Source organism: Diachasmimorpha longicaudata, chromosome 2 (genome assembly GCF_034640455.1).
Source record: "Diachasmimorpha longicaudata isolate KC_UGA_2023 chromosome 2, iyDiaLong2, whole genome shotgun sequence".
Classification (NCBI taxonomy): Eukaryota; Metazoa; Arthropoda; class Insecta; order Hymenoptera; family Braconidae; genus Diachasmimorpha; species Diachasmimorpha longicaudata.
In genome coordinates this window covers 3,208,561-3,227,356 of record NC_087226.1, presented here as the reverse complement: position 1 = coordinate 3,227,356, position 18,796 = coordinate 3,208,561, and the positions used below count along the sequence as shown (strand labels likewise).

The window sequence follows — 18,796 nt, the reverse complement described above, 5'->3', positions numbered from 1 at the left end:
TGGAACCAAGTTTTTTATCACTACAACACGCATTCGGTTTTGCATTCCAACGCATTCCAACAATTGAACTCTTCCACGAGTAAATAACGACTTTTCTATCCTCGTACCGAAATATATTATTTCATCTCTTTGTATGCCTTGAAGCTCTACAATCCAATTGAGCGCCGTTATCTTCACTACGAAGCATCATGTGAATCGGTCAGGAGGACACAGAACTGGCCGCATACCATGTGATACCACAGGAACTGCGCTGGAAATTGAGAGGGGGGTACATGATGAAAAGTGGGCTCAGAGTAGCATAAACCGATTGACTATGAGTGACAAGCAGGTGGAGGAGAGTATCGCGATGTTAGCTGTGTGCTCAACACAAAATCTAGTTTATCCTACGATTACTTGTGAGATCGTACGCTCCCTGCGCTGGCCGTGAAAAATCAGTGGCGCGGATGCGCGTGGAGCGTTTTAAATACTCAGAGTTGTAGTACATTCACGTTAGTATATTTTTAGTGTTTATTAGCGGAATATTTGGAGTGCCCTCTCGATTGTTCAAAATTTTTGGTAAGAAATCATTTCAATCATCTTAATTATTGTGAGGGAAGTTGGAGGGGAATTTTAGTGTTGATTTGCTTTGTTTTCCGCTGAATGGAAGCATTGAAAAAAAATTTTTATTCATTTATTTAAAGTGATGGAATTCGTGTTATGAATTATTTACACTGTTAATAATGTTGCACTAGCCATTTTACATTTTTCACGTTGCGGTTTAATTTGATTTACATTTGTAAATTATAGTCTTTCAAATATTTGCAGATATATCTGATTTATTTTGTGTCAGCGGCTTCTGCGAATTTTTTCGTCGTGAAAGGCGGCGATTTAATGGGTCTGTAACTGTCAATTTGGTGCTATTAGTCTTACGATTCAGTAGCGAAGTGGTATAACGAGATAAGTCAGTTTCGACTCGTCACCGGTTTTTGATGAATCTCTCAAAATTTTGCGGAGATAGGGGCATTTTCGCCAGAACCTTTTTTGTGGGGTAACTTGAGTACTATAATTAATGTTATTACACAAAATCTGCTGTCCCTTGTAGATTCGGAGTTATTGCTCAAAAATTCGACATAGAGATTAGTCAATTTATCTCGTTTTACCAATTTGCTACTGAATTAGTTTACCATGGACGGAAGCTGTGTGAGTTCAATTCTCTCACGTGTATGGATTTTATTCACTTTTTGTAGGTTTTTGAGGGCCCAAATGTCAGAGAATAAATTGAATGTTCGGTGAGGTTTGAGATGAATTGTTGATCGATCAATTTTGGGAATAAAGGAAGTAGCAGAATGTGAATGAGACATTTTAGACCTCAAAAATATTTGGCAGTTGCATTTGAAGGATTTGAATTTTGAATGAGTGGAGGCACGATGGGGTTCCCCGACTATATTGGAAATTTTGAAAAATGTTTTTTTTACGTATTACAAGACTTAAAAAAATTGAGCAAAGCACACTTTAAAAAATGGGAAATATAAAGATGAATAACGAGAAAATAAGATAAATAAAATTTATCAAATCAGGGTCGTGGCAAACTGTAATAAGTCAAAATTAACTTTTTCTATAGTTCAGTATCTATCTCCAAAACGAGAGGTTTGATAAAAAAATGTTATAAAACCTTTTTCTGATAAATTTCATCAGCAACAAAAAAGGTCTTTTGATATTTTCTCTTAAAATCACTTGTTTGTCAGATAAATTCACAATTATCAAAAATTTTGGTTTGAATTTAGTATAGTTTTGCATTTTCCTAATAAAATAAATTACCAATAAATCAAGGTTGAATCTCGAAAATGATTAAACACAATATAGACATTAAAAAACATTCCAAGTATATAAATTCTTTTTTCATTTCGTGTAGTACTTCATTATGCTCCAAATTAAAGTATCAATACATTCGACCCTCTGTATTGATTGAAGACTCCGTTTTTATCATTTTTCGAACAATAAAACTAAAAAACGCGAAAAATTCATTTTTAATTTTTTTGGGTTGCTAAGGGTTGTTATTCCATTCTCTCCCCAATCCAATATATTGAAGATGCGAATGAGCCATCTCTTTTCTTAGGTACTCCGTCATCCCCCGATCTCCCCTGTGTACGAAAAATTCGACTTCACATTTCTGGAATTGAAGTGTAATTTATATTAATGTCAGTTTCGAAATTATCCGTTGGCAAAAGAGAATTGTTGGTGATAAGACAAAAGAAAGATGACAATTCATAAACCATATCTCGATTTCTCCAGTCGAACGGGTTAATCAATAGATACGATAAGGGCCACCTCAGCATTGAATACAAAAACAAATTAGTTCGTAATTTTAAGTTTATCATCACTAGAGTCTGACACTTATGCCCTGAACTATTTTTTTATTTTATTTATTCATTAAGTGTTTTTTCTCATACTTTTGAATTTATTTGACTATTGCTGATAAATTAAAAGACAGATGATAATTCGTAAATAATATCTCGATTTCTTCAGTTGAATGGGGTCGTCGAAAGACATGATAAAAAAATAATAATTTTATAACTTTAAGTCTGTGATTTCTAATATTGGGCCTGATGCTCTCAACTATTCTTTTATTTTATTTATTTTTATACACTTTATGCGGTTTTCTCGCATACTGCTAAATTTATTTTACATAAGACGTCACAAAAAAAAACAAAAAATCACTGAAGTTACAAATTAATGAATGTTCCACTAATTTTATCAAAAAAACTCAGTATACGGTGAATTAGGAAAATCAGATCGCAGTTTCGTATTCACATTCCAACTATTCCAATTGTCAGTAAATAAACATAGGAAAAACTCGAATCCCCATTGCCGATACCGCAATATCAGTAGCGAAGTCGTAAAATGAGATAAGGGGACCCATCTCTGAGTTGATTTTTTAAGTAATATCCCCGAATCTAAGAGAGATAGCTCATTTTTTATCATAACATTTATTGTAGTACTCAATCTACTCTATAAAAACGGTATGAATACAAATTGCGCTATCTCTCTTAGATTCCGAGATATTCACCAAAAACCGGCCAATAGTCAAAAGTGAGTTATCTTCTTGTTCCACTTCGCTACTGATATGATCTACATTTACATCATAACTTTTAAGAAAAGTTATCGTTATCAGAATACAATTGTTTATGATAAGTGAAAAAAAAGACAACAATGCAAGAAAATTATTTTGACTTTCGAAGAACATTTTCATTTGTTTGATTTGTCCGATTGAATGGTTTAATCGAGTGACAAGATAAGAGCCATCACAGGGTTTAATCAGACCAGAAATCTAATCATCGGAATGGATAAATATTAAATATTTTTTCCATTTCATTTTATCATCATCACGTTTATTTTCTAAATTTTTCGTAATCAATCGAGAGATATCTGAACCTCCATTTGGAAAGCTGTGTCACTTTTTATGCTATCGCATAACTGGTGCTATAAGAAAATACCGTTCCACATAATATTGAACCCAAAACAAATATTAAAACAACAATTTTTATTAAAACAAAATAGGGAAAACCATAAAACAGAATATCTCGATTTCGCCATGTCAATCTATGAATTTAAGATATATAACATTAATAAATCTATAAATATCACGTAAATTTCTAAATGTCCATTCGTTCATTGAAGAAATTGAATAAACATTAGTTCCAAAAAATATTGCAAAGCAACGGAGCGTAACAAATGCATAATATTATTTATTTTTCACATGTATACCCTCTCGGGTTTTTACATTTTGTTCCCTTCCCCTGCGCTGCCATGGGACCGACTTTTTTCCCCAACTGTACTGCATTTGCACAGAAGTAGAGGGAAACCCCAAATGCATAATATTATCGTGATTATAATTATTAACTGACACTTGAAAAACTTCATCAATTTCAATAAAATAGCGCTTGATAAATTGGAAAATGACATTTTTTTGTGTAAATTGATATTTAATAATATTTTGATTTATTCTTCACCATTGATTCATCCGTCAAAATATTTACTAATACTTTTGACAAAATATTAAAAGTACAAATATAGAAAACAAAGAATATCTAAAGTCAGTCATTCAAATCTATAAATTGAAAATAGACAACGTTAACACATCTACAACTACACAAAAAATTTCCAGCTATCCATTTGTTTATTGGCAAAAATAAATAAATGTCAATACTAAAAAAAATTTCAAAGCAACGGAACGTAAAAAATCCATAATATTATCATGACTATAATTATCAACGGACATTTGAAGAACTTTATTAATTCCAATACAATAGCGCGCGATAAATTTGAAATTGCAATTTTTTTGTGTAAATTGATATTTAATAATATTTCTACTCATTGTTTATCCTTCATTTATTTATTAATATATTTCCTAATACTTCTAAGTCGTCAATATTCTGTCGTGAACATTTCAAAAGAATTAATTTTTGTTTTCCGTATTTGATTAAAAGTTTAGTCCCAAATATTGTGTCGCCGATATTTTATCGTGAGGCAAATAAAATTAATGCGACTGCCTTGTATCGCATCTGGGATTATTTGTTAACTATTACCGCTCATCAAGCAATTGTACATACGCTGTCAACCCACATATAATAAATTCATTATGCAAAGGTGAATTGTCCTGTGCATCGTCGATGTTTAGACGTTGTACACAGAGACTTCCGTTGCACTTTGTAACGCAAAAACTCACTTGCTATCTGTAATCAATGTAAGTGTAACTGTGATTAAATCATTGCTGAAAGATTTATGAATCAAAAAATCTGCAAATCATCTCAGAATTTATTATTCGATTCCTTGAACAGATGAAGTTGAGTAAATGTCGCGCGGTAAATTTCCTGAATGGTCGTTTGTTTTTTTTTTTATTTTGTTGAGTAACTACTGTTTCGTTTCTAGTGGAATTCTGTGATGTAACCGACAATGAATCCATGGAACTGCAAAATTTACGAGTGTTGACGTTCTATTTTTTTTTGCTTCCTTGTTTATTACCGATTTTGTTATTTTCTAACTGTGGGTAAATAGAATAGAAATAGAAGAAATGGAATAGAATATTGGGGAACGGGAAGAAATAATTGTGCTAGAAGCTGATCTTAAGCGCAGATCTGATGAAACATCAGTGTGTGTTTGCGGTAATTAACATTAATAATTTGTGACAGTTTAAAAAAATAAATAGTGCGACGGAGACTTGTGACGGTAATCATTTGACAATTATCCTTTACATATCGTTTTTTTTCTAATGTCAATTTCTACTAATTATATTGGACGAAGGGGTCCGAATGGATATGATGTTTATGAGAAATTTATCTTCTCATAAACTATAATATTAATAAACAAATTACACGTAGTTATGAAGTATGACTTGACAACTTGAAATACTATCTGTTGGTTCAGATATTTGCTCGGACTTTTAGCCGCATTACAATATTCAAAAGTAAATTTTTACTGAAAAATAGAAAAATGAGGATATCTCTGACCTTTTCAAAGGGCGCGGAGGGGGGGGGTCATGTTTAATTGGATCTATATCGGCGATATTACGACGAAAATTAAAAAAAAAAGAAATCGGACCGGTAGTTTTTGAGATATTGAAGAACCAAATTTTATATATGAAGTGGAATATCTCAAAAGCCAATGATCTGATTTTGTTCATCTCTAATACCAAACTTGGTTATCTTGAGATTTAAAAGCTTAAAAATTTTAAATTTTTATCTCGATTATATTTTGAAAGAATGAAAAAATGAGAATAAAACTGAATTGCGTGAGTGTGAAATAGTTTTCTCTCGAATCAGTTATATAGGCGCCGTTGCGACGAATAGTTAAAAAAAAGAATGGAATTGGTCAAACGGTTAAGGAGATATCGGTCAAAATGATTTTTTTTAAATCAATATATTTGCGGAACCGCTCAATGAATGAACCTCAATTTAGTCTCAAAATTTCATTAATTGAAGCGCTAATTGATCGAGTAATAACGATAGCTTTGGACATATCACCAGAAGTCATATGTCCATAAGTCGCACAAGTTATGTATATGCACACACATACGAACTTACACAGGCGCACATAGATAAACTATAAAATCATAATTTTTGGGAAGTAGCTCACTTGTCTAATCCTTTCCAATGAAAATTAGCAGATCGAAAAACCTAAAAAAAATTCAACAATGGAAAATGTTGGATTATCGTAACTCGAAAACTAGTGTGCAGATGTTAATTGTGTTTCCTGTAAAATACTTATCTGATAGCCTCCTGTCAATTAATATATTTACGGAGGAATCGATGTGGAGCGCATGTGATCAACTTTTATCGTTATTAATTAGCTTCATCATCATAATTATCTTTTAAATGCTCTCTAACAGTTCAGTTCCGCCACCATATCTGTAAATTTTAAATAGGGAATCATTATATATAAATTCCAATCATTATGCCTCGATTATTGTATTATTATGTATTAAAACGTTATCATGATATCTGTCAATTTTTAATACTACAATCAGTGTAAAATGACAATTTCAGGGTGAATTCATGAAGAGAAACAATTCTCTGTAAATCAATTTTTCATAAAAATGTTAGTACGATGAGTAGTAGAAAAAAAAAATCAATGGTTGGTGGTGCAAAAATATCTAGTATTTTAAGGTAAAATTTGTCGTGATTTCTAGTAAAATTGTTGGGGATTTCTGTTCACGTCTAGGGTCCAAATGACAGACCTAATAGCTCCAAAAGCATTTCATTGGGGGTGAAATAACCAAAGTACTTGACCATTCTCAAGTTAGAAACTGTCCAAATATAACCCACACTGAGAGACAAAATTATTTCTGTCAAAAATATATTACTTCCAACATCTTTTCAAAAGTCAAATATAAATTTGACAAATTTTGAAAAATGTCAAATTATTTAGGAGTTTTGCGCCAAGGTCCTACAGAGTACAATAATTAAATGGATCAGCATAACTACAATTACTATAACATTTGGAACTGAACCTTGACTTTCTGAAAATATCTCTTCTGGAAGAAAACCTTTCAAAAATATTTTTTCTTTTATTAAGAACAACAATTCTTACGAAAAATAATTTTTTTGCTTAGTTCAATACTTGAAGGATCTTCTGTATGTTAATTAATTTTTCAAAGCACTCAATGTTACCATGTCACAACGATTTTTTTTCAACTTTTCCAAATTTAAGTATAATTACAATCTGAGATAATCACAAGATTGAACCTGAAATAATTACACTATTATAAATGTGGAGAAATAATGAAAATTATCAAGAACATACACATAATTTTTAATTTGTTTAATTGGTTTGAAAATTCCTTGATGATTGTCAAAGTTGTTACTGGATCGTTTAGTCCAATTAGTGTATTACCCGAAGGCTATTATTGGGATTTCTTGTATGGTTATAATACTAAAATTAATTAAAAGGAATGTTGAATACTATTCAGTCAATTTTGTCGTATCTAAATGCGTTGTAAATCGTTCATAAGAACTAACAAGACCATTGATTACATTAACTTAAACATTTGAAGGAAATCGTATTTTCTAACCAAAATCTTTTAAAGATAATGAATTTTGAAATTGTTAGAAATCATGATGATACTCGGTATTCAAAGTCAAGGACGAGACGATTCCAGTATTTTTACAAATTAGTAAGGAATTACAAAGAAAGTACATCACTAATTACGTTGATTTAAACAAATAGATTAAATTTGAAGGAAACCGTTATTTTTGACCCAGATATTTCAAAGATGAGGAATCTTGAAACTATTAGGAATCATAATTATGCTCAGTATTTAAGGTAGATGACAAATTAATTTCAATATTGTTAGTCGACAGTAAAAAATTAAAAAAGTACATCGCTAATTACATTAATTTAGATATTTGAAAGGATTCGTAGTTTTGGGCCGAGATATTTCGAAGATGATGAACCTGAATACTGTTAGATGTCATGATGCTACTCAGTATTCAAAATAGAGGACAAAACAATTTCAATATTGCTAATCGTTAGTAAGAAATTACAAAAATATATTACTAATTACTTCGATTTAAATAAATAAATTAAATCTGAAGGAAATCGTAGCTTTTCACTGAGATATTTCGAAGATGAATCTTGAAACTGTTAGAAATCATGATGGTACTCAGTATTCAAGGTAGAGGACAAGACAATTTTAATATTGTTAACCGTAATGTCGCGTTTGTAGAGTGGAGTGGATGAATATAGGTAGCGTGTCTTTTGTGTTCAACTGCTCGTTTCCGCAGCTAACCAGCATCAAAGTAGATCATTGTTACATACGACTACACACATCCACATTTATTTTTGTATTATTCCCTCACTCCCACAATACTTCTGTTTAAGGTTGAACTAGTACTGCTGCCCCAGAATATTTTTTGTCGACCAAAAATGCGAAAAAAACTTCTAATGGAAATTGGTGGGGCAACAATTACGAAAACGCAGTCAAATAACTTTTAATTTTAATTTCTTCACTCTTATGGTACAAGGAAGTACTGTTTGTACTCTACGAATTGACGGACAAACTAACAAACTGAACGGCCCGACTTATTTCCCGAGACATAGTTTTCGTGCAGTAATTTCTTTCCGATAATTTTTCTGTCAAACAATTCCTCTGCGACATAATTTCCAACAAGAAAATTACATTGCAAAATTGTTTGTTAATAATTTTTTCATGAGATGGCCACCAGATGATTAATTATTAGGGGACTCAAATATATATTCAGTTTATAGTTTATATTTTGCTTTGGCAATTGTCGTTATTCTATTTTTTTATTTGTTTAAAGTACTCTACCCGAAGAGTTAGATTATTTACACTATTTTTGTTGTACATTTTCTGTTCATAACTTCAGTTTACCAGTTTAAGTATTTTAAATCTTCAAATTAAAAGCTTTTAGATATTGACATATCTCTTCTATGTACGTGAGATCAACAGCATCTGCAAAATTTTTTGTAGTCCATGGATTCGAGCAATTCAATTTCGTTAAATTATTGGCGTTATTCTATTTGAATGCATTTAAGAATATTGCCTGCCGCACCTTCATGCACTTCATGTCTGACAGTGGAACAATAAACTCAGCGTCGTGCCATTGAAATTCATTAAATTTGCTGAAAGTGGTGAACAACTGATGTTGAACACTTTTGTGTGTTACTTGCACTCAGATAAGAAGACTATAATTTGAAATGTACTGAGTGCAATAAGATCAAATGTACTGGCAAGGTACATACCATATTAACAGAAAAAGATGACAATGATTTTTTTAGTATTTTTTAATACAAATTTGTGACAAAAATGTCCTGTCAAGTTTCTTAGCAGCTATTTTTTTTAGAGTGATGTAGCTCGTATTTACAATGTCATTACCCTGTCATTAATGTCATACTAACTATTTCACATTTGTTATCCTCATGTCTAAATCGAGTCAAAGTTATCAATTACAGCCTTTTCAATATTTACAAATAAATTTGGCAAACTTTTTATCAATTACGTCTGCAAACTTTGGCGTCGTAAAAGATCGCGTACAATTCGATTTATTTGTAAATAACTTGTGTTGGAGAAATTTTTGGCGCAGGATATTTATGTCGTGAGAATTTTTGTTTTGTTTTTTGTTCACGAAGAAAACAATTATTATCACCAATATGTATTTGCTTCAAAGAAATATTTATTTTTTGAAAAGTGCATTCCTTTTGTTGAATGAATACAATTGTATGAGTTAGATTTAAATGATGATAATCATATTGCTCTAGAGAATGAATATTTTCTATATGACCTTGAGTGAGCTGCATTAATAATTATTTAGTTGTTCTAAATTTCTGAATTTCTCGGGGAAAGCATTTCGATAAATTATTTAATGCTCATAATTATTGCAGGAGTGAACTCCTGCAATAATAATCAACAGCGATTATAATCAACAGAATCATATTGTAGAATAATATAATTGACTTTATTTAAACCTAATCATAATTGTCCAGAAATTACTTGATTTCAGAAATAAAGGATTAAAAAAGTCAATACTTTCCTCACGTAAATGGATATTTAAGAAAAATCATTTTTTACGTGTTTCGTGATCATTTTTCGTGATCTTATTTTTGTTATGAGAAATTCGTTGTGGTTTTTTTCTAATGGTAATTTCCCCGCGGAAATAAGTCGGGAAACCATTTTTCTTCGAATAAAAATTTTACTTTTATGCAGAGTTACCGAATTTAACGGGTAAATTTTATTGAACTTTTGTCTTCGTTTATCATATAGTGAACAACCACATACTCTGGTCATGGGCATTTGACCCTGACCAATATCCAAATGTTTTATTTTTTTTCCAATGTAGCATCGACCAAAGGGCTCTCAGTTCTCTTCCTCTCATGGAGTGATTTGTTTAACGCGTATTTCAATTTTACTCAATTCATTTTTGTACGAATAATCTCATCAGATTGGTTTTAAAAAATTAGTGCGACGAGTTATCATTCATTACTTTCAATTTCCTTAGATTCTACTCCTGATGAGTCATACTCTGCTGCGTCACTGATTATTCAATTTTTTGCCCTTATTATTACGAATGACTATTGAATTTGAGAAGATGATCATATTTTATCGCCTCCTTTGTGAGTTTGAATTGAGTTATCCTATTGTCAGTATTTTTCTGGTAAATTATCGCATGTAATACCACAAGAGCTCCGAAATTATCGGATATTTCCCGATAGGTTCGTTGCAAACAAATGAACGTGTCAAGTTTTCCAGTTTAAAAATCACGAGCGCGAAGCGCGAGTGATTTTTCTGGAAAACTTGACGAGCTTATTTGTTTGCAGGGAACCTTGAGGGAAATATCAGATAATTTCGAAGTTCGAGTGGTATTCGGGGGATTATTTTTTGCATCCAAATCTTGGCCGATAGAATTGCACCATGAGACATAATTTTCAACGAATTGCCATTTAATCTGTCAGATACAATTGAGGGTTACTTCAACATTTGTTTTTTTTTATATATATCAACATGCAAAATTTCCAGTGAAATTTCCAAGAATATCCGCTGAAATACCGTGTTGACTATACAAAATAACGTCGAATGGTGCAATCCTATTGGCCAAGATTTGGATGGGAAAAATAATCACATATAATACCACAAGTGGTTCAAAATTATCGAATATTTCCCGATAGATTCGTTGCAAACAAATGAAGGAGTCAAGTTTTTCAGGCTAAAAAATCACGAGTGCGAAGCACGAGTGATTTTTCCTGAAAAACTTGACGACTTCATTTGTATGCAGGGAACCTAGAGGGAAATATTCTATAATTTTGAAGCTCGAGTGGTATTCAGGGGATTATTTTTCCTATCCAAATTTCGGCCAAGAGAATTGTGCCATGACATGAAAAGAGGTTTATTTGGTTAAGTGTCGTTTGTTTACCAAAATATTCAAAAAATTATCGCTGATATTCGAGGTAGGCTATACAAAATATCAACAAATGGTGCAATTCTATTGGCTGAAATTTGGGTGGGAAAAATAATCACACATATTTTTAATTCCTCCCTACTCGTTCCCTTTACACCGTACCGTCGATATTAAGTCGTCTAACGGCCAATATTGAGCCGTCCTTCAGTGGCCTGTGAATTTCAGCATCACCTGAATTTTCTCCATCATTTTTTATTATAAAGACAGAACAATTTCTCTCTAAACAAAATTGCATTTATTCTATAATTCTAGAGCGAAGTCAATCAAGAAAGAAAATTTCTCTCGCCAAAAATATATTTCACATTAGTATATTTTATGAGTATTTATACAGTGATCACCAGATTTACCGGTAGGATGAAAATATATTTAGTAGACGATTTTTTGTTCAGTTGGATTAAGGAAAACTTTACGGAACGATAACGAAATTATTTCGGAGCATTCCGTAATTTTTACTGAATATTTTTCTCTATTTACCGAAAAGTATATAATTATAAGCAAAAAAATAAGAAAAAGAGAATTAATCACATATAGAGCCTGGTGAGGCATAGTGGACAGTGGGCCCATACGGAATAGTACGAAAAACTGATTATGAAGGAAAATTTCGATTTTTTTCTCGTCAAATTTCAGCGGAAAAATCATGATTCAGGGGAGAAGAGGGTGGGGTGAAATGAAACGCGTATTGTTCAGTTGACGAGTGGACTCAGTTACATAAAGTCATGCCTCAATGAGATAAAAAGCAAACGAATAATTTCTGTCAAATATCATGGAATCTAATCAAGATAGAACAGCTCACATGTAGTAAAGACATTGCAACCATGAGACATAATAGTCAGACATACACACACACACACAGGAACACATATACAAATGAATCACTGTAGTTAGTTCTATCGAATAAATCCTGCAAGACAGTCGTGCTGATCATTGTTCATACAATCGGTGCTATATATTTACACACGCATAGCCTTGTATCACGTGCCTATTCTTACAATCCTTTGAACACTGTATTTATTTTTCTTTTATTTCCACATGTACACCTTCTCGGGGCTTTACATTTTGTTCCCATCTCCTGCGGGCTCACTTTTCCCCTAACTGCATTGACCACCGGGCTGAAGGAAACCCTGGAAGATCCCACCCTTACAGTTTTTTAGCCATGTTTTATTTCAAAATTATAGACATTATTTACAGTTATATACAACTATATACAACACGAAATAGGCATATAAAAAAATTGTTATTTCATGATCTATGAATTTTTTCCTTTTCAAGCGTTGGCATAATTGATGGTTCTCGTGTTTAGTTTCGTATTTCAATATTATGTCCTCATAGTATTTTAATGTGATAGCAGTTGCTTACAGCTCAAATAAATTGAGTAATTTTTCTGTTAGAGGGTCAGAAAAAAATAACAGCGGCAAATGATATGTCTAAATTTAATTTAGTTCATATTTACCATTGAGTTATTTGAAGGAAAAACAAGCGCGTAAAGAAGACATCGTAAAATAAATTTAGATAGGAGAACCGCCGTCTCTTTCTTAATTATTAGGTCACATAAAATGTGATTTTTACTAATTTTTCTTTTTACTTTCTATAATAATAACTTTGATGATTTTTAAAGAGGGTGGTCGGCGAGGAAAATCTGACAATTTTTATGTGTGATTCTCATAAAAATTACCGTACTGCCTGCTTACAATCTCGGCGTAAACTGCAGGCCTGAGAAAAATTACTATCCCGTATAGTAAAATTTCCTTAACGGCTTAGGGAAACTTCTATACCGACCTCGTGAAAATTCAAAGTTTCATGCAATATTTCCTGTAACGAAGTCCAACATCGGCAATAATCGGCTATATTTGCCGTTCAGCGTTAACCAATCCCAATGTGAGTTACGGAAAAATTGCTGTTCGGCGAAGTAAAAAAATGTAGGAAGGCCCAATAAATTAAGCTGGCCTAGATAAAATTTTTTACATAATTTCTATCAATTTTTCATATAACCGCAAATAAAAAATGATAGACCTTCAAATTTTATAGTGCTGTTAGTAAATTTGATGAAGCCGCTTATCATTAATTACAAAATTTATTAGAAAATTTACGGTATTAATAGGAATGTTTTCTGTAATAAATCAAGGAAAGCGCAGTAAAATCAACTGATCTAGATAGAAATTTTTAAAGGATTTCCATCAATTTTTCATTTAAACTAAAATGAAAAATGATAGACCTTCAAATTGTATGGTGCTGTTTCGTAAATTTGACGAAGCCACATATCATTAATTAGAAAACATTATAAAATTTCTAGTATTGTTAGCTATTTCTATCTGTGAATAAAACACATTCCAGCGTGATAGCATGTTGCACCTCGATTCTAGTGCCCGGTACACTAATTCTTTGCAGACTTTTCTCTCCGTGTGAAAATTGTCGTTGGTGAACCTGTTGGGCCCCTATTTTGGTATCTCCTGGAATGTTTAAATAATTGCCCCACCGTGCACTTGGCTGATCGAGCAGGGTCCTAGTGTACCCTTCTGTCACACTGACTAGAAGGATACATTGATGGTCACCCATTCAGTACTAACCCATCGAAATGTTGCTCAGCTTCCATGTCCCCAGGAGAAACACTTTACTTGCCCAACCATTACTGTCGGTCACTGTGCTTAATTATTAACTGATAAAACAATCTTTAGAAATTATTTTTTTCAAGTCTTCAAAATTCTCTCAAAAAAAATTGTCCACACAATTGTTTATACGTCTCATACCTAGCATACAATTACACGTAATGCTAATTGATTCTACACCATCCTGTTTTGCCCCATCCTCCTCTAGTAAAAATGAAGTGCGAGTGCTTTGTCTACTCTTCTTATTGTTGGTCGCTCGCTCCCGAATTTGGGTGCGTCGAAGTGGATGTGACCTGTTCGGCCGACACTATGAACTTCCCAATTCTATCGCACATAGGGATTCAATCGGAATCGATAGAAAAGAGTGGCATCAAAATAATAATATTGCACTCTATGAAAATAAAAATTCATTTCTCCACGAAATTGAACTTTAAACATTTAAATTGTTATTAATAAACAGACGAGAGTTAATTTTCCCGAAATCGTTATCATATTCAAAATCGGCGAACCTGAAAACAAAGATTGCAACGAAAATTTAATGAATGAATAACAAATTTGGAGATTTACAAAATAAAATAAAAATTTGAAAATCTGTCAGCACTGGGGTTACGTAAAGATTTATGTATCGCGTCATTGATTGCTACCAGCACATCACCTATTATTGAAAAACCGTTAACAAACAAATTAATATTTTCTTTGTTATTACGTGCAGTTGATAAAACTCATAATATTTCTGTTTTTTTTTCAAGGATAATCTGCAAATATTGAAAAAAAACTGCAGAAGCCGAGAGCTGCAGTACAAGTAATGACCGAGCAATCAGTGACAAACTGTGGATTATGTGGTATTTATCCGAATTGGCTGCAGAAACGAGCGACGCCACACACGTTCATCCTGGTGTATGGGTTTCTCGGTCTGGTGCAGGCGATGGCCTTTGTATATATGATCGTCACACTAACTACATTAGAAAAACGCTTCAAAATACCCAGTCAGACGACCGGTAAATCAACTTTATTCTCAATAAAAATAGATAAGACTAAATGAATAAAAACGGCGGATTTTTAATTAATTTTTTTTTCGGTAATTGTTGTTATTGACTGGCACGAGTTGGAATTGTAATTGTTGATATTGATTTAGACTAATTAGCACTTTTCTTCTGAAATTTCCCAGTATTTAGTCATTGAAAATTCATAATTTTCTGGAAACGTTCATATAGGAATTTATTTATTTATTCGACATAAAACACTACTCGGGTTTTTACATTGTATTTTGCGGCATTATGGACCGACTTCCTCTCAAACCGTGTCGCATTTACTCCAGGCGTTGTACGCCATGTACGGACTCTCCTGATGAGCACGGAAAACAATAGAAAACGTTGACTGGCACGACGTCCATCAACCAAGATTCATCGGAAAATAATATCTCGTGATGTTCCGCAGTGTCTGGACTTCCCTTCGACGGTTTCCACAAGTTTAAGGGGTTACTCTCATGTGAACGCCTACATTTTACCACTTTTTAGGAAATTTTTTTTTATGCGACAACAAAATTCCATCATTTTAATTTTTTAATATATTTTGATTTGTATTTTGAAATATACAAAAAAAATTTTTTTTTCCGTTTTTTACATTTTGAACATATATTTTTTTAAAGTCAAAGCAGTCCCCAACAAAAAAAGGTAGTTCACTGGTCATGGTGATAGCGGCTGTCCATGTTGTCTGAGATAAAGAAATCGAATGGATTATTATTCAGTAGATCTGCGGCTATCGTCCCTACCAAACATAATCAATTTCATTAAAAAAAAAAAATATCGAACTTCAAAAAAAATCACGAAAATCTTGTTCTTTTTCGTTAAAAATCGTTTAAAAAAAATATGAAAATATTTTCGAAAATAAACAATTGTGGTAGGGACGATAACTATAAATGAGTAGAAGAACATATGTAAATTTTAAAGCAATCGGTTGAATACTTTTTCTTGTAGGACCTTGACCGTTTCAGAAAATGATGATTCGAGAAAAACGCGTTTAAAGTTTAAAGCCTGGTAGACAGTCGCTTACGACACGTCGGCGACTATGAGCTGTAACTTATCAAATACTATGAATTTCGGTTTGAATTTTTCACAGCATGTTTTCAATAGGTTTTACTGTCAAAATATATAAAAAAAAAATCGATTTTTCGAAGTGATCACATGAGAGTAACCCCTTAAACTCCAATGCCCGAGGGCAGAGTCGGGCCGGCGCCGCCCGGGTCCTGGCGTCCGGCCGAGGGATTTAATCAATTCGGCCACCGTCGTGGGTCATATAGAAATTAATTACTTACTTAGTTCGAGTTGAGAATGCCAGAAAATTTTCACCTTCAGCCTCTTATTCCTCTATATTTTCAGAAGATTTATTCCAGAATTTCTGTAAGTCCATGAATTCGCCTGGCGATCGATTGTTAGCCGATGATTACTCGATTAATGGTCGATGGTCAATTGGTAGTCGATCATTGATCAAGAATAAATCAACCAATCGAACCGCCATCGACGAGAACTCCCCTGACTGCTGATCACGATCCTCATATGGAGTACTCCATTGGGGTAAAAATGATTTTCCATAACAGTTCAAGACAATCTCTAATTTCTTCATTTCTGAAGATGAATTATCTAACGAGGAAATCTTGACGATTCTCCATAACGCGGGAAATTATGAGAATATTTATCGGTAAAAAGAAAATCTAAAAAAACAAAGGGCTAAGAGTTATCGAAATAAATGCATAAATAAAGCTAATTAGAAAAAATTCATTGAACATCTTTTACTCACGTTATCTTTGTTCCTTCTACATTTTTTAATAATTTTCGTGTAATTAGTACACGGAGAGAAGAATCTGTGAATTTTTATAGTGCGATTCTGATAAAAATTACAGTGTTACCTTACAATCTCGGCGCAAACTGCAGGCCTGAGAAAAATTAGTATGCCGCATAGTAAGATTTCTTTATCGGCTGAGGAAAACTTCTATATCAGCTGCGTAAAAATTCAAAGTCTCTTGACAGATATTATAGGGGAGATTGCTGACGCTGATGAAGTAAATCGGTTTATACTTGAAGCGGATTATCTTGAAGTTCTTCAGGAAACAGAAGTAATTTTAAGACGTTCGCTCGGCTATGTCCAGAATAAGCTCACAATCTCCAAGGCGCGCCAATGCCCATAGTTCATCGGCACCTTCAGGGTCCACCAGAGGTAAACTACCAGATCCAAAACTGGCTACATTTTGGGGAGATATCACTCAATACATATCCTTCAAAACCAATTTCAATTCAGTTGTGGCCAATCGTCGTGATGTAAACAACTCCGACATGCAATCAAAACACGTGTTTTCAAGAGCTCAGTTATTTCGTTCGAACTCTCTCGAACATTCGACCCGCTCGTTAACGGTTTCGTCGGTGTTGCTCATATCGGGCCGTTAATTATTTTCGACCGCTCAATTATTATTAATTATTATACGTGGAACCGCTCAACAGTATTTGTTATATTCAACATTGTGCAGTGAGGAAGGTGTTTATACAATAAAAAGTGACTTGTGGTGAAACGTGCTGAGCGCGTTATTTTTTCTGGGTCTGCTCGCTCCCCATCCGCATGATCCCCTCCGATCCAGGTCCCTCATTAAACAAAGGGTGAATTTTGTACTTGGAAAATCATAAGATTTTCAATCGGCATGACTTCTCATAGGCTCAGGATGTTGCGACGCAACATATTCGTAGAAATATGCATGCAATCTTTCAACAATTTCGTCGCGATTGAAGCCTTTGGGTAAACAAAGATGAGATATTCACATTCGGGGAAATTTCAATAAAGATATTCTTGACTGGAGATATTCCCCATTTTTTCACTCTTTTCTCCAGAGGCACTGTTTCAGCCCGAGCGAGTGGTCAACACGTGTGCACCATTCGCCCTCCACGCACACCTAGGCATTTTCCCTTTTTTTATCTATAGGCACTCACTTCCAGTACCCTGCCTAGCAGATGATAATTGGGGAATTCCTTTTCTCCTCCTCTCCCATTTTTCTGAGAGAAAAAGACTAGTTGCCTTCTCCCAAAAATCTTAGAGTTAAGTTCACACCCCCCAGTCATATCATTCACATCGCGAAACATTAGTAAGTCCTAGCCAAGGTGTCTGAAATGATCTGACTATACTGTCATACCCTAGGTGGTAGACAGTTGCAATAGATTTTTTCTGAGAAATGTTTTATAAAAGGGTTAAATAACGGCAATAAATTCACACAAATTTTTGTTTGGGAAAAAGCCGTTACGGCATAAAAAACCCAAAATGTATTTAAATAACTGATACACCAACTGAGAGTTACTAACTTATGAATAATTGTTTAACACTAGTTTGGCTGCAGCCCACACAACTGACACATATACACTTTTAACTTTAAATTGCGATTAAGATAATCAAAGTTAAGGTTTGTTAGATCCAAATCTTAAATTTGGAATCTAACCGTGATACGTGATATCACTAGATAATCGTGAGGTTAACTCTCACGTGGTGGTATCCAGGGGGCTACCCAGGAGGTTATATTAAGTTGATGTTTAGTTTAATATAACAATATGCTAACGGAAAAATATAAGTAGAATCGTGAAGACGACCGTTTCGTCTATGATTATCTCCAATTATCTGTTTCAGTTTGCGATTGCAATGATATTAATTGATATTTATTGGATACGGAAATCAACAAGAAAGCGTGGCTTTCACTTCGAATGTACTATAGAT

At 33.2% G+C, this 18,796-nt stretch overlaps 1 protein-coding gene across 3 annotated transcripts in view; it reads left to right on the top strand.

The window, feature by feature from the left end:
• Positions 1–309: 309 nt before the first annotated feature.
• LOC135159744 (solute carrier organic anion transporter family member 74D) overlaps positions 310–18,796 on the top strand; it is a 45,516-nt gene continuing 27,029 nt past the window's right edge. Inside the window, exons 1-2 of one of the 3 annotated variants that reach the window (XM_064115750.1) lie at positions 310–555; positions 14,800–15,048. In XM_064115750.1, coding sequence (XP_063971820.1) covers positions 14,856–15,048 — 193 coding nt within the window. In that variant the 5' untranslated portion in view covers positions 310–555; positions 14,800–14,855. Of the gene's footprint in view, positions 556–4,921; positions 5,206–14,799; positions 15,049–18,796 lie in introns of those variants that run through there. The other 2 variants (XM_064115752.1, XM_064115751.1) reach the window with 2 other exon arrangements.